Raw genomic sequence first — 15,809 nt, 5'->3', positions numbered from 1 at the left:
GATTGCGGTTAGCCCCGCCCCCGGGTCAGGCCTGGCAGCCCGGTGACGACATCCGAGTGAGTGTAGGAGAGTGTCCCCGGACTGGAGAGCGCCGGCCCCGGGAGAGACATGCGGACTGCGGGGCTGCTGCTCGTCCTGCTCCAGCTGTCCCTGTCATTAGTCCTGGAAGCCAAGGAGTGTGAGAAACCGTGTGTGAACGGCGCCTGCCAGCCCAGCAGCGGCCAGTGCCAGTGTGATCCCGGCTGGACCGGAGAGCAGTGCCAACACTGCGGGGGCCGCTTCATGTGAGTCATCCCTCATCTGTGTGTATTACATGGAGGAGATGTGTGTACTGTGTGTGTGTATTACATGGAGGAGATGTGTGTGTTACATGGAGGAGATGTGTGTGTGTGTGTGTGTGTGTATTACATGGAGGAGATGTGTGTGTGACATGGAGATGTGTGTACTGTGTGTGTATTACATGGAGGAGATGTGTGTACTGTGTGTGTATTACATGGAGGAGATGTGTGTACTGTGTGTGTATTACATGGAGATGTGTGTGTGTGTGTATTACTTAGAGGAGATGTGTGTACTGTGTGTGTGTATTACATGGAGGTGTGTGTGTACTGTGTGTGTGTTACATGGAGATGTGTGTATTGTGTGTGTGTTACATGGAGGAGATGTGTGTGTGTGTGTTACATGGAGATGTGTGTGTTACATGGAGATGTGTGTGTGTGTTACATGGAGGAGATGTGTGTGTGTTACATGGAGGAGATGTGTGTGTGTGTTACATGGAGGAGATGTGTGTGTGTGTTACATGGAGATGTGTGTGTGTGTGTTACATGGAGATGTGTGTGTGTTACATGGAGGTGTGTGTGTGTGTGTGTGTATTACATGGAGATGTGTGTGTGTGTGTATTACATGGAGGAGATGTGTGTGTGTGTGACATGGAGGAGATGTGTGTCTGTGTGTGTGTATTACATGGAGATGTGTGTACTGTGTGTGTATTACATGGAGGAGGTGTGTGTGTATTACATGGAGGAGATGTGTGTGTGTGTGACATGGAGGAGATGTGTGTGTGTGTGTGTGTGACATGGAGGAGATGTGTGTGTGTGTGTGTATTACATGGAGGAGATGTGTGTGTGTGTGACATGGAGGAGATGTGTGTCTGTGTGTGTGTATTACATGGAGATGTGTGTACTGTGTGTGTATTACATGGAGGAGGTGTGTGTGTATTACATGGAGGAGATGTGTGTGTGTGTGACATGGAGGAGATGTGTGTGTGTGTGTGTGTGTGTGTATTACATGGAGATGTGTGTGGTGTGTGTGTATTACATGGAGATGTGTGTACTGTGTGTATTACATGGAGGAGATGTGTGTGTGTGACATGGAGATGTGTGTACTGTGTGTGTATTACATGGAGGAGATGTGTGTACTGTGTGTGTATTACATGGAGATGTGTGTACTGTGTGTGTATTACATGGAGATGTGTGTACTGTGTGTGTATTACATGGAGATGTGTACTGTGTGTGTATTACATGGAGGAGGTGTGTGTGTGACGAGGAGATGTGTGTGTGACATGGAGGAGATATGTGTGTGTGTGTGTGTGTATTACATGGAGGAGATGTGTGTACTGTGTGTATTACATGGAGATGTGTGTGTGTATTATATGGACGAGATTTGTGTGTACTGTGTGTGTATTACATGGAGGAGGTGTGTGTTACGTGGAGGTGTGTGTGTGTGTGTGTGTGTGTATTACATGGAGATGTGTGTGTGTATTGGAGGTGTGTGTATTACATGCAGGAGATATGTGTGTGTGTGTGTATTACATGGAGATGTGTATGTACTGTGTGTATTATATGGACGAGATTTGTGTGTGGTGTGTGTTTGTGTATTACATGGAGATGTGTGTGTACGTATTAGAGGAGATGTGTGTACTGTGTGTGTATTACATGGAGATGTGTGTGTGTGTGCGTGTTACATGGAGATATGTGTGTGTGTTACATGGAGATGTGTGTGTGTATTACATGGAGATGTGTGTGTGTATTATATAGACGAGATTTGTGTGTACTGTGTGTGTATTACATGGAGGAGGTGTGTGTGTATTACATGGAGGAGGTGTGTGTGTATTACATGGAGGAGGTGTGTGTGTATTACATGGAGGAGGTGTGTGTGTATTACATGGAGGAGGTGTGTGTGTGTGTGTGTATATTACATGGAGGAGGTGTGTGTGTGTGTGTATTACATGGAGATGTGGGTGTATTACTTGGAGGAGATGTGTGTGTGTATTATATGGACGAGATTTGTGTGTACTGTGTGTATTACATGGAGGAGGTGTGTGTGTATTACATGGAGGAGATTGTGTGTGTATTACATGGAGATGTGTGTGTTTGTGTGTGTATTACATGGAGATGTTTGTGTGTACTGTGTGTATTACATGGAGATGTGTGTGTGTATTGCATGGAGATGTGTGTGTGTATTACATGGAGATGTGTGTGTGTGTGTGTGTATTACATGCAGGAGATGTGTGTGTGTGTGTGTATTACATGGAGATGTGTATGTACTGTGTGTATTATATGGACGAGATTTGTGTGTGGTGTGTGTTTGTGTATTACATGGAGATGTGTGTGTGCGTATTAGAGGAGATGTGTGTACTGTGTGTGTATTACATGGAGATGTGTGTGTGTGTGCGTGTTACATGGAGATATGTGTGTGTGTTACATGGAGATGTGTGTGTGTATTACATGGAGATGTGTGTGTGTATTATATAGACGAGATTTGTGTGTACTGTGTGTGTATTACATGGAGGAGGTGTGTGTGTATTACATGGAGGAGGTGTGTGTGTATTACATGGAGGAGGTGTGTGTGTATTACATGGAGGAGGTGTGTGTGTATTACATGGAGGAGGTGTGTGTGTGTATTACATGGAGATGTGTGTGTTTGTGTGTGTATTACATGGAGATGTTTGTGTGTACTGTGTGTATTACATGGAGATGTGTGTGTGTATTGCATGGAGATGTGTGTGTGTATTGCATGGAGATGTGTGTGCGTGTTACATGGAGATGTGTGTGCGTGTTACATGGAGATGTGTGTGCGTGTTACATGGAGATGTGTGTGCGTGTTACGTGGAGATGTGTGTGCGTATTACGTGGAGATGTGTGTGCGTGTTACGTGGAGATGTGTGTGCGTGTGTATTACATGGAGGAGATGTGTGTACTGTGTGTGTGTGTATTACTTAGAGGAGGTGTGTGTGTATTACTTAGAGGAGATGTGTGTGTATTACATGGAGATGTGTGTGTATTACTTGGAGATGTGTGTACTGTGTGTGTGTTACATGGAGGAGATGTGTGTGTGTTACATAGAGGAGATGTGTGTGTGTGTTACATGGAGGAGATGTGTGTGTGTGTGTGTTACATGGAGGAGATGTGTGTGTGTGTTACATGGAGATGTGTGTGTGTTACATGGAGATGTGTGTATTGTGTGTGTGTTACATGGAGGAGATGTGTGTGTGTTACATAGAGGAGATGTGTGTGTGTGTGTGTTACATGGAGGAGATGTGTGTGTGTGTTACATGGAGGAGATGTGTGTGTGTGTTACATGGAGGAGATGTGTGTGTGTGTTACATGGAGGAGATGTGTGTGTGTGTTACATGGAGATGTGTGTGTGTTACATGGAGATGTGTGTGTGTGTTACATGGAGATGTGTGTACTGTGTGTGTATTACATGGAGATGTGTGTACTGTGTGTGTATTACATGGAGATGTGTGTACTGTGTGTGTATTACATGGAGGAGATGTGTGTGTGTGACATGGAGGAGATGTGTGTGTGTGTATTACATGGAGATGTGTGTACTGTGTGTGTATTACATGGAGGAGGTGTGTGTGTATTACATGGAGGAGATGTGTGTGTGTGTATTACATGGAGGAGATGTGTGTGTGTATTACATGGAGATGTGTGTACTGTGTGTGTATTACATGGAGGAGGTGTGTGTGTATTACATGGAGATGTGTGTACTGTGTGTATTACATGGAGGAGATGTGTGTGTGTGTGACATGGAGATGTGTGTACTGTGTGTGTATTACATGGAGGAGATGTGTACTGTGTGTGTGACATGGAGGAGATGTGTGTGTGACATGGAGGAGATGTGTGTACTGTGTGTATTACATGGAGGAGATATGTGTGTGTGTGTGTGTGTGTGTGTGTATTACATGGAGGAGATGTGTGTGACATGGAGGAGATGTGTGTCTGTGTGTGTGTATTACATGGAGATGTGTATGTACTGTGTGTGTATTATATGGACGAGATTTGTGTGTGGTGTGTGTTTGTGTATTACATGGAGATGTGTGTGTGCGTATTAGAGGAGATGTGTGTACTGTGTGTGTATTACATGGAGATGTGTGTGTGTGTGTGTGTGCGTGTTACATGGAGATATGTGTGTGTATTACATGGAGATGTGTGTGTGTATTACATGGAGATGTGTGTGTGTATTATATAGACGAGATTTGTGTGTACTGTGTGTGTATTACATGGAGGAGGTGTGTGTGTATTACATGGAGGAGGTGTGTGTGTATTACATGGAGGAGGTGTGTGTGTATTACATGGAGGAGGTGTGTGTGTGTATTACATGGAGGAGGTGTGTGTGTGTATTACATGGAGGAGGTGTGTGTGTGTATTACATGGAGGAGGTGTGTGTGTATTACATGGAGGAGGTGTGTGTGTGTGTGTATATTACATGGAGGAGGTGTGTGTGTGTGTATTACTTGGAGGAGATGTGTGTACTGTGTGTGTGTATTATATGGACGAGATTTGTGTGTACTGTGTGTGTATTACATGGAGGAGGTGTGTGTGTATTATATGGAGGAGATTGTGTGTGTATTACATGGAGATGTGTGTTTGTGTGTGTATTACATGGAGATGTTTGTGTGTACTGTGTGTATTACATGGAGATGTGTGTGTGTATTGCATGGAGATGTGTGTGTGTATTGCATGGAGATGTGTGTGTATTACTTGGAGGAGATGTGTGTACTGTGTGTGTGTATTACATGGAGATTTGTGTGTACTGTGTGTGTCTATTACATGGAGGAGGTGTGTGTACTGTGTGTGTGTTACATGGAGATATGTGTGTGTGTATTACATTGAGATGTGTGTGTGTGTATTACATGGTGTTGATGTGTGTGTATTGGAGGAGGTGTGTGTGTGTATTACTTTATATGTGTGTGTATTACATGGTGAAGGTGTGTGTACTTTGTGTATTTTGTGTACATCTGGCCTTCAGGATCTTCAGTTCTTGATGTATCTTGCGCTTTGTCTACATTTTTATAGGTTTTTATAACTTCCTATTATATAACATCCGACTTACTGTCCCGTCGTTGTGGTCCCCGCTGTCTGGCTGTTGTACGTGATTATGTCGTCAGTTTGTCCTGGGGTTTGAGGTCCCAGTGATGGGGTGTCGGGGCTTCTCCTCGCACAGTACAATGAAGCAGAGCTGTGTATACACGTCATCCAGGGTTACATATGGTGTGGGGGTAAATGTTGTAGCAGGCGGGCTGGTATAGATTGTTACTGGGGCTGATGTTAGATGTAGCAGAGCTGTGTTCTGCTCATGGAGTTGGTCCCCACTTTGCAGTAAAACATCTTCCACTCTTCTGGGTTCTTTCTACAAGATTTTGGGGCGTCTGTGGGAATTTTTGCCCATTCCTCCAGAAGATTATTTGTGATGTTGGGGGAGGGGGCCGTGCTCGTAATCTCCGTTCTTGTTTATCCCAGAGGTGTTGGATGGGGTTGAGGTCAGGACTCTGCAGCCAATCAAGTTCTTCCACCTCAAACTCCCCCAACCAACCAACCTACCACCCTGCCAGCCAGCCAGCCAGCCAACCACCCACCCACCCAGCCAACCACCCACCCAGCCAACCACCCAGCCAGCCAACCACCCAGCCAGCCAACCACCCAGCCAGCCAACCACCCAGCCAGCCAACCACCCAGCCAGCCAACCACCCACCCAGCCAGCCAACCACCCAGCCAGCCAACCACCCAGCCAGCCAACCACCCAGCCAGCCAACCACCCAGCCAGCCAACCACCCAGCCAGCCAACCACCCAGCCAGCCAACCACCCAGCCAGCCAGCCACCCAGCCACCCAGCCAGCCAGCCACCCAGCCAGCCAGCCACCCAGCCAGCCAGCCACCCAGCCAGCCAGCCAGCCAGCCAACCACCCAGCCAGCCAACCACCCAGCCAGCCAACCACCCACCCAGCCAGCCAGCCAACCACCCAGCCAGCCAGCCAACCACCCAGCCAGCCAGCCAACCACCCAGCCAGCCAGCCAACCACCCAGCCAGCCAGCCAACCACCCAGCCAGCCAGCCAACCACCCAGCCAGCCAGCCAACCACCCAGCCAGCCAGCCAACCACCCAGCCAGCCAGCCAGCCAACCACCCAGCCAGCCAGCCAACCACCCAGCCAGCCAGCCAACCACCCAGCCAGCCAACCACCCAGCCAGCCAACCACCCAGCCAGCCAACCACCCAGCCAGCCAACCACCCAGCCAGCCAACCACCCAGCCAGCCAACCACCCAGCCAGCCAACCACCCAGCCAGCCAACCACCCAGCCAGCCAACCACCCAGCCAGCCAACCACCCAGCCAGCCAGCCAACCACCCAGCCAGCCAACCACCCAGCCAGCCAACCACCCAGCCAGCCAACCACCCAGCCAGCCAACCACCCAGCCAGCCAACCACCCAGCCAGCCAACCACCCAGCCAGCCAACCACCCAGCCAGCCAACCACCCAGCCAGCCAACCACCCAGCCAGCCAACCACCCAGCCAGCCAACCACCCAGCCAGCCAACCACCCAGCCAGCCAACCACCCAGCCAGCCAACCAGCCAGCCAACCACCCAGCCAGCCAACCACCCAGCCAGCCAACCACCCAGCCAGCCAACCACCCAGCCAGCCAACCACCCAGCCAGCCAACCACCCAGCCAACCACCCAGCCAGCCAACCACCCAGCCAGCCAACCACCCAGCCAGCCAACCACCCAGCCAGCCAACCAACCAGCCAGCCAACCAACCCACCACCACCCAGCCAGCCAACCCACAATCCACCACCCACCCAGCCAACCCACCACCCAGCCAGCCAACCCACCAGCCAGCCAACCACCCACCCAGCCAGCCAGCCAGCCAACCACCCAGCCACCCTACCATCCATGTCTTTAAGGGCCGAACCCCAAACTCTTCCCACAAAGTTGGAAGCTACAATTGTCCACAATGTCTTGCGTGCTGAAGAATTAAGATTTCTCTTCACGGGAACTATTGAGCCGACCCCTGAAAAACACCCCCATGGCATTACCCCCTCCCCCACCAAACTTTACAACTGGCACAGTTCAGTCAGACAAGTAACGTTCTCCTGACATTCACCAAACCCAGACCCATCCTCAGACGCCAGATAGAGAAGCGTCACTCCACAGAACACCTTTCCGCTGCTCCAGAGTCCAGTGGCGGCGGGTTTACACCCCACCATCTGACACTGGGCATTGTGCTTGGTTATGTAAGGCGCATGAAGCTCCCGGGCAGTTTTTGTGCGGATGTTAATACCAGAGGAGGTCTGTACTCTGCAGTTATGGAGTCAGCGGAGCGTTGGCAACTTTTCTGCACTTGCTCCTCAGCACGTGCCCCCCCCCCCCCCGCTCAGTAACTTTACTTGGTCTGCACTCCGTGGCTGACTTGCTGCCGTTTCCTTCACTTTACAATATTGTCACTCACAGGTGATGATGTAAAATCTGGGGAGGAAGAAGCTTCCAGAACTGACATGTTGCCGCGGTGACGTCCTATTACAGGACCGCGCTCGAAGTCAAAGTCACTGATCTCTTTACCACGACCCGTTCTATCCCTAATGTCTGTAAAGTGTCTGCAGGGTGAGTGCCGGATGTTACACACCGGAGGGAAGGGGGGAGTGCCGGATGTTATACACCGGAGGGAAGGGGGGAGTGCCGGATGTTATACACCGGAGGGAAGGGGGGAGTGCCGGATGTTACACACCGGAGGGAAGGGGGGAGTGCCGGATGTTACACACCGGAGGGAAGGGGGGAGTGCCGGATGTTACACACCGGAGGGAAGGGGGGAGTGCCGGATGTTACACACCGGAGGGAAGGGGGGAGTGCCGGATGTTACACACCGGAGGGAAGGGGGGAGTGCCGGATGTTACACACCGGAGGGAAGGGGGGAGTGCCGGATGTTACACACCGGAGGGAAGGGGGGAGTGCCGGATGTTACACACCGGAGGGAAGGGGGGAGTGCCGGATGTTACACACCGGAGGGAAGGGGGGAGTGCCGGATGTTACACACCGGAGGGAAGGGGGGAGTGCCGGATGTTACACACCGGAGGGAAGGGGGGAGTGCCGGATGTTACACACCGGAGGGAAGGGGGGAGTGCCGGATGTTACACACCGGAGGGAAGGGGGGAGTGCCGGATGTTACACACCGGAGGGAAGGGGGGAGTGCCGGATGTTACACACCGGAGGGAAGGGGGGAGTGCCGGATGTTACACACCGGAGGGAAGGGGGGAGTGCCGGATGTTACACACCGGAGGGAAGGGGGGAGTGCCGGATGTTACACACCGGAGGGAAGGGGGGAGTGCCGGATGTTACACACCGGAGGGAAGGGGGGAGTGCCGGATGTTACACACCGGAGGGAAGGGGGGAGTGCCGGATGTTACACACCGGAGGGAAGGGGGGAGTGCCGGATGTTACACACCGGAGGGAAGGGGGGGAGTGCCGGATGTTACACACCGGAGGGAAGGGGGGGAGTGCCGGATGTTACACACCGGAGGGAAGGGGGGGGAGTGCCGGATGTTACACACCGGAGGGAAGGGGAGGAGTGCCGGATGTTACACACCGGGGGGGGGGGAGTGCCGGATGTTATACACCGGGGGGGAGGGGACTGAAGGAAACACCGGAATTCAATGATTAACCTGTTCCCGTACCATGACGTAATAGGATGTGGTGATGCGGGGGTGATGTATGGAGCGGGCTCATCCACTGAGACCGCTCCGTCCGCTGCCGGTGTCATCTGTGTATTACAGCCGACACCTGGGACTAACCGCCGGGAACAGAGATCGCGCTGTTCCTGGCCATTTAACCCCTTGATGACTGGGCCATTTTGCACGTGAATGACCAAGGATTATTTTATTTTTTTCACGGTCGCATTCCAAGAGTCGTAACTTTTTTTTTTATTCCGTCGACATTGCCGTATAAGGGCTTGTTTTGTGCGGGACGAGTTGTATTTTGTATTTGCACCATTTTTAGATGCTTATAATATATTGATTAACTTTTATTAACTTTAATTTAGGAGAGAATTGAAAATAAGCAGCTATTCCAGCATTGATTTTCACGTTATAAATTTACGCCGTTTACTATGCAGCGTAAATAACATGTTACCTTTATTCTACGGGTCGGCACGATTACGGGGATACCAAATGTGTAAAGGTTTTATATGTTTTTCCTACGTTTGCACAATAAAAAGCCTTTTAGAAAAAAATTACTTGTTTTTGCATCGCCGCATTCCAAGAGCCGTAACTTTTTTATTTTTCCGTCGATGTGGCCGTATGTGGGCTTGATTTTTGCGGGACAATGTGTAGTTTTCATTCGTACTATTTTGGGGTACATAGGACTTATAGATTAACTTTTATTTTATTTTTTATGAGGGGAATGGGAGAAAAGAAAGAATTGTGCCGTTGTTTTTTGCGTTTTTTTTGGACGCCGTTCATCCGGCGGTTTAATTAATGTGTTCATTTTATTGCTCGAGTCGTTACGATCGCGGGGATACCATATATGTGTATGTGTGATTTGTTTTGACACTTTTTTACTAAATAAAACCACTTTTTGGGCAAAAAAAGTCGTTTTATTTGATTGTGACTGTAAATTTATTTTATTTTTTTTCAGAAACTTTATTTAACTTATTGACATATTTTTTTTTTTTTTTAGTCCCACCAGGGGACTTCACTATGAGATCTGCTGATCACATATATAATGCTTTGGTATACTTAGTCCAGTGTAAAACTGACAGGCAATCTATTAGGCCCCATGCCCACTTCAGTCTTTTTCTTCAGGGTGCTAGCCATTTTTCTGACGACTAGCACCCTGACCCATTCATTTCAATGGGGCCATGCACACTTCAGTTTTTTTGACGGTCCCGTTGCTCTGTTCCGATCCAAAGTAGAGCATGTCCTACTTTGGTCCGAGATTCCGTGACCGTGAGGCTCATGCAAGTCAATGGGGCCGTCAAAAAAACTGAAGGCACACGGAAGGCATCCGTGTGCCGTCCGTGTGTGACGGAGCCGTTGCCTAGCAACGGCCGGCGGGCACAAGTACATTACAGATATATTACACTAATCGGCAGCCCCTTGTCTCTATCCATCACTGATAGAAAAGAGGCTGCTGATTAAAAATAACATAAAAAGCATTTCATACGTACCCGGTCGTTGTCTTGGTGACGAGTCCCTCTTCTTCCTCCAGTCCGACCTTCTTTTGTGACGCGGCAGCCTGTGATTGGCTGCAGAGTCCGCTGCAGCCTGTGATTGGCTGCAGAGGCGGTCACGTGGGATGAAGCGTCATCCCTGGAGGCCGGCCTTCTGACGTCATCCTGACGTGCGTAACCGCCACTACAGCCTGTGATTGGCTGCAGAGGCCGCGGCTGCCTGTGATTGGCTGCAGCGGCGACATGGATGAAACGTCATCGCTGGAGGCCGGACAGGAGGAATGTAAGTATTAACTTTTTTTTAATTTTTCTTTATTACGTTAAAATTGTATTTTCCGAGCGCCGAGCATGTACTGTCCAGGGTGCTGAAAGAGTTACCGCCGATCAGTGCAGCCCATTAACTCTTTCAGCACCCTGGACAGTACCATGCTCGGAAACACGGGAGTGCACACGGCCACTAAAACGGGCACACAGATCCGTCAAAAACGGCCGTGAAAACGGTGTCTGAAGTGTGATGAGGCCTTAGGCCATGCCGGAGGCATTGGCTAATAGGCGGATGCTGAAGATAGACCTGGGGGTCTTTGTTAGGCCCCTGGCTGCCATGGAAACTTGACAGCGCCCTGCGATTTCTTTGCGGGGGCGCTGATGGGGTGACAGAGGGAGCTCCCCCCCTCTGTCAAACACATGAGATGCCGCTGTCGCTATTGACAGCGGCATTTAATGGGTTTAACTGCTGGAATCGGAGCGCACTTAGATTCCGGCAGCTGCAGCAGGAGCCAGGCTGTGTACAACAGCCGCGCTTCTGCCGCTGATTGCGTGGGTACAGTGGCAGTGCCCGCGCCATCACAGGACGCATATATCCGTCCTCCTGCGCCAACTAGCAGCTGCACAGGACGGATATATCCGTCCTTCGGCGTTAAGGGGTTAAATGCTGCTATCGATTACAATTGCAGCATTTAAGATGTTAAAAAGAGGGGGCATCCCCCTCTGACATCTCATCGGCCCCGACGCGATTGGGGGGTGATGGTTGTCATGGCAGCCCAGGGGCCGAATTGGGCAGCCCAGTTCTGCCTTTCTTTATCTCCTGTTAAGCCCTGTCTCTGGTCTGTAAAAATGACAATATACTGCGATCTAATGATCTAATGATCGCTGGTTCAAGTCCCCTGTGGGGGGGGGGTGGGATTTTGGCATCGGCGGCAGCTTAACACCCTCGTGAGTCTAAACGTCGTGTTGTGCGACTGCCTACATATTATCACAACACGACAATGTGAGCCGTGACCGGTACTGGTACCACTAATATTGTGTTGCGTACGCGCTCGCCCCCTGCACTCGCCCCCTGCACTCGCCCCCTGCACTCGCCCCCTGCACTCGCCCCCTGCACTCGCCCCATGCAGCGCTGTTCTTGCCTTTTGTTCAGACCATACCCATATGTCCTAACAGGGCATTATTTGTAGTAGTTTATTATTCTTATTGTATTTTATTCTAATAATAGTAATCACAAATACTACTAATAATAATAATAATACGACTGCTACTACTAATGATACTAATTATACTAATAATGATACTAATTATACTAATAATACTACTAATAATGATAATACTACTAATAATGATAATACCACTAATAATGATAATACTACTAATAATGATAATACTACTAATAATGATAATACTACTAATAATGATAATACTACTAATAATGATAATACTACTAATAATGATAATACTACTAATAATGATACTACAACTGCTACTACTAATGATACTAATTATACTAATAATGATACTAATTATACTAATAATACTACTACGACTGCTACTACTAATAATACTACTAATAATGATAATACTACTAATAATGATAATACTACTAATAATGATAATACTACTAATAATGATAATACTACTAATAATGATAATACTACTAATAATGATAATACTACTAATAATGATAATACTACTAATAATGATAATACTACTAATAATGATAATACTACTAATAATGATAATACTACTAATAATGATACTACAACTGCTACTACTAATGATACTAATTATACTAATAATACTACTAATAATGATAATACTACTAATAATGATACTACAACTGCTACTACTAATGATACTAATTCTACTAATAATGATACTAATTATACTAATAATACTACTAATAATGATAATACTACTAATAATAATACTACAACTGCTACGATTACTATTATTGTTATTCTTCCGATCATTCTTATTTGTGGCTACAATTCACACCCATCTACTCGTCCCATTCTCCGCCCTCCCCTCTATACTCGGTGCTGTTGGCATGACCCTGGCATGTCCTCTCATCTAACACATTGGACTGGCGCACTCGCTCACAGGTTTTCCACCTTTCGATGACTTTCACGTGTTGTCCGGGATCACAGACCTTATAACTGAATGTCGGGCTTTATCTTTTAAAGGGCCAGAACCCTTCTAATAGTGCAGCAGCGTTATAAGGCCGGCTGATCATGTCATCCACTCTTCTGTATATAAAGCTTTCTAGAGGTATATGGCCTCTATTGTGCAGGTTGGAGTTTTATCCGTACAATCCATTTTTCCTCATGTGCTAAGCAGCTCCAGAATGATCCGGCAGCCGCTTATCTCCCCCTTTGATAGAAGCAGCAGGGATGTGGTCATTCTTGATATTTGTGGGTAAGACCCTCTCTATTCCCGGGAGAGAGTTGGTGGGCGGCGTTATGGTTGGCCTGGAATAAATTGTACGATTGCGGTTGTTCCTGGTTGGTCTGATGATATGAGGACGGCTCTGGTGTCGTGGACTGATCACGTGGCTGAGTCTGCGGTCAGTGTCACGGTGATATAATCTCTGACTAATTATACAGAACTAGTGCACTATCTCTACCCAACCCCCACAGTGTGAACTATACAGAGCTGCTGCAGAACCTCATGACCTGCTCCAGCTACTGACATGAAGTGCGCCCAATACTTTGGCGACTTTTAGTTACCTGTGATTCAATGCAAAATTTCGACATTACCGCGACTTGTGCGCAGCCTCAATTATTTCCTATGGGGCGACTGGCGACAATGTTACATCAGAATTCTTGTCATTGTCACGCAGTAATGCTGTGGCGAGCGACCGGATATTACCTTGTGCCCCGGTCTAAAGGGGATTTCAAATGGAGTTCTGCTGCTTTCTAGCGTAATTTGTATCAATCCCGCACTATTTTTCTTCTGTCCTTCTAATTTGCTACAATGTATCGGGGCAGGTAAAATGTATCGGCTCACAGAGGATTGTGTAGACTGGACACGATTGTAACGAGCTCTGAATGTTTGGGGCATTTGCACCCTCAGGTCTGTGCTGGATTAGGACGTTTCCGCCTTTGGGGTGATTGTTTTATGATCGCGCGGTTTTGGGTAACTTGGCGGACACTTGGCTGTACGTCTCTTGTACCGCTCCTTAGTTACGTCATGTCGTATAGTCACATCCGTAGTGTTCATAAATCAGCTGACTTGGGCCTCATGCCAACGACCGTCATTTTTATCCGGTCCCTAATTGCGGATAAAAATAATGTTCCATTTATTTCTATGGGCCACGGACACCTAGCCGTATATTTACGGGTAAGTGTCCGTGCCGTAAAAATGACCCGCCAAACGTAGGACATGTCCTATTTTTTTGGCATTTACGGACCGCGCTCCTAAACTTTATATCGTGACCACGGCCAGCTAATGCGGGTGACACTCCGCGGCCCGTTCGTACTGACCGTAAATACTTCACGGACGTGTGCATGAGGCCTTAATCTAACTGTAGCTGCCATATCACTGAACTCTGCTGACTTGCATTGTGGGAGATGTAGTGTTTCCTGCATTATGTTAATATATTCTCCTGATGTAAATCTAAAGGGTTAACAGCGATAGAAGTTGCTCTCTTACCCAATGTCACCCACCAAAAGATGTGACCGCTGGTGGAGTGTATGGATTACAGCGGGAGTGTGAGGGACCCCACGGGACCCGATTTTTACTATTACAGGTGCGCTGGCTACGCTCTAACTACCAAGGGGAACTCCGTTCTGAATACAGGTGGGTGGTTGCGGGGGCAGAACCATTGCATTGAGGACCTGGCCCCTACTGTGTGTCGTTTGTGGCTCTTTAACCTGGCAAACAGTTGCCCAGGTTTGCTCCGTGTTAATCAGGTTGGCAGTCACTGTGCCCGTTGAACAGTCCTATGAAGCGCCAATGTCGTCTCGATGACGTCTAGTAAAAGGAAGCGTCCCACTGCAAATAAAGTCTCTGTTATTTACTTCTCATGTCTGTCCGGATAATTTACTACTGGACGGTTGAGGGTATTTGAAGGTCTTATATTTACTAGGGATTGTTATTTGAAGGGAAAGTACCCTAGGGCTGGGCAATTTATCAAATCTAGATCGAAATTCAGCACAATCTTTAGGACGCAAATACAGTTGAATCCAATGGTAGAGCAGGGAGCCGTAATGTCCCTGCTCTACCATTCACGATGTGTCACTGGACAAGAGGCAGAAAGTCATCACGCCTGCCTGCGCCGCGCCACACAGACTAGGGGAGCAGCGGGATCTCCTCCACACGTCATTGGAACGGGGTTTGGGGAGTGTATATTATTATTATGTTTCAGGCACTATTGGGGGCATTATACAGCGTGGGGGCAGCTATGGGGCCATTATACTGTCTGGAGGGCAGTTATGGGGACATTATACAGCGTGGGGGCAGCTATGGGGCATTATACTGTGTGGAGGGCAGTTATGGGGCATTATACTCTGTGGAGGGCAGTTATGGGGGGCATTATAGTGTGTGGAGGGCAGCTATGGGGCATTATGCTTTGTGGAGGGCAGTTATGGGGCATTATACTGTGTGGAGGGCAGTTATGGGGCATTATACTGCGTGGAGGGCAGTTATGGGGCATTATACTGTGTGGAGGGCAGGTATGGGGGGCATTGTACTGTGTGGAGGGCAGTTATGGGGGGCATTATACTGTGTGGAGGGCAGTTATGGGGGGCATTATACTGTGTGGAGGGCAGTTATGGGGGGCATTATACTGTGTGGAGGGCAGTTATGGGGCATTATATACTGTGAGGAGGGCAGTTATGGGGGCATTATACTGTGTGGAGGGCAGTTATGGGGCATTATACTGTGTGGAGGGCAGTTATGGGGGGCATTATACTGTGTGGAGGGCAGTTATGGGGCATTATACTGTGTGGAGGGCATTATACTGTGTGGAGGGCAGTTATGGGGCATTATACTGTGTGGAGGGCAGTTATGGGGGGCATTATACTGTGTGGAGGGCAGTTATGGGGGGCATTATACTGTGTGGAGGGCAGTTATGGGGGGCATTATACTGTGTGGAG

The 15,809-nt window shown here is 48.5% G+C and overlaps 1 protein-coding gene across 1 annotated transcript in view; it reads left to right on the top strand.

The window, feature by feature from the left end:
• Window positions 1-6: 6 nt before the first annotated feature.
• LOC142731921 (attractin-like) overlaps window positions 7-15,809 on the top strand; it is a 105,064-nt gene continuing 89,261 nt past the window's right edge. The window contains exon 1 of the mRNA XM_075849470.1: window positions 7-284. Within this exon, the coding sequence (XP_075705585.1) occupies window positions 109-284 (176 nt within the window). The 5' untranslated portion in view covers window positions 7-108. The remainder of the gene's footprint in view (window positions 285-15,809) is intronic.

Source organism: Rhinoderma darwinii, unplaced genomic scaffold (genome assembly GCF_050947455.1).
Source record: "Rhinoderma darwinii isolate aRhiDar2 unplaced genomic scaffold, aRhiDar2.hap1 Scaffold_878, whole genome shotgun sequence".
In the NCBI taxonomy this organism is placed as follows: domain Eukaryota; kingdom Metazoa; phylum Chordata; class Amphibia; order Anura; family Rhinodermatidae; genus Rhinoderma; species Rhinoderma darwinii.
Note: the sequence above shows the minus strand (reverse complement) of the source record. Positions and strands in the feature narration are given on the sequence as shown.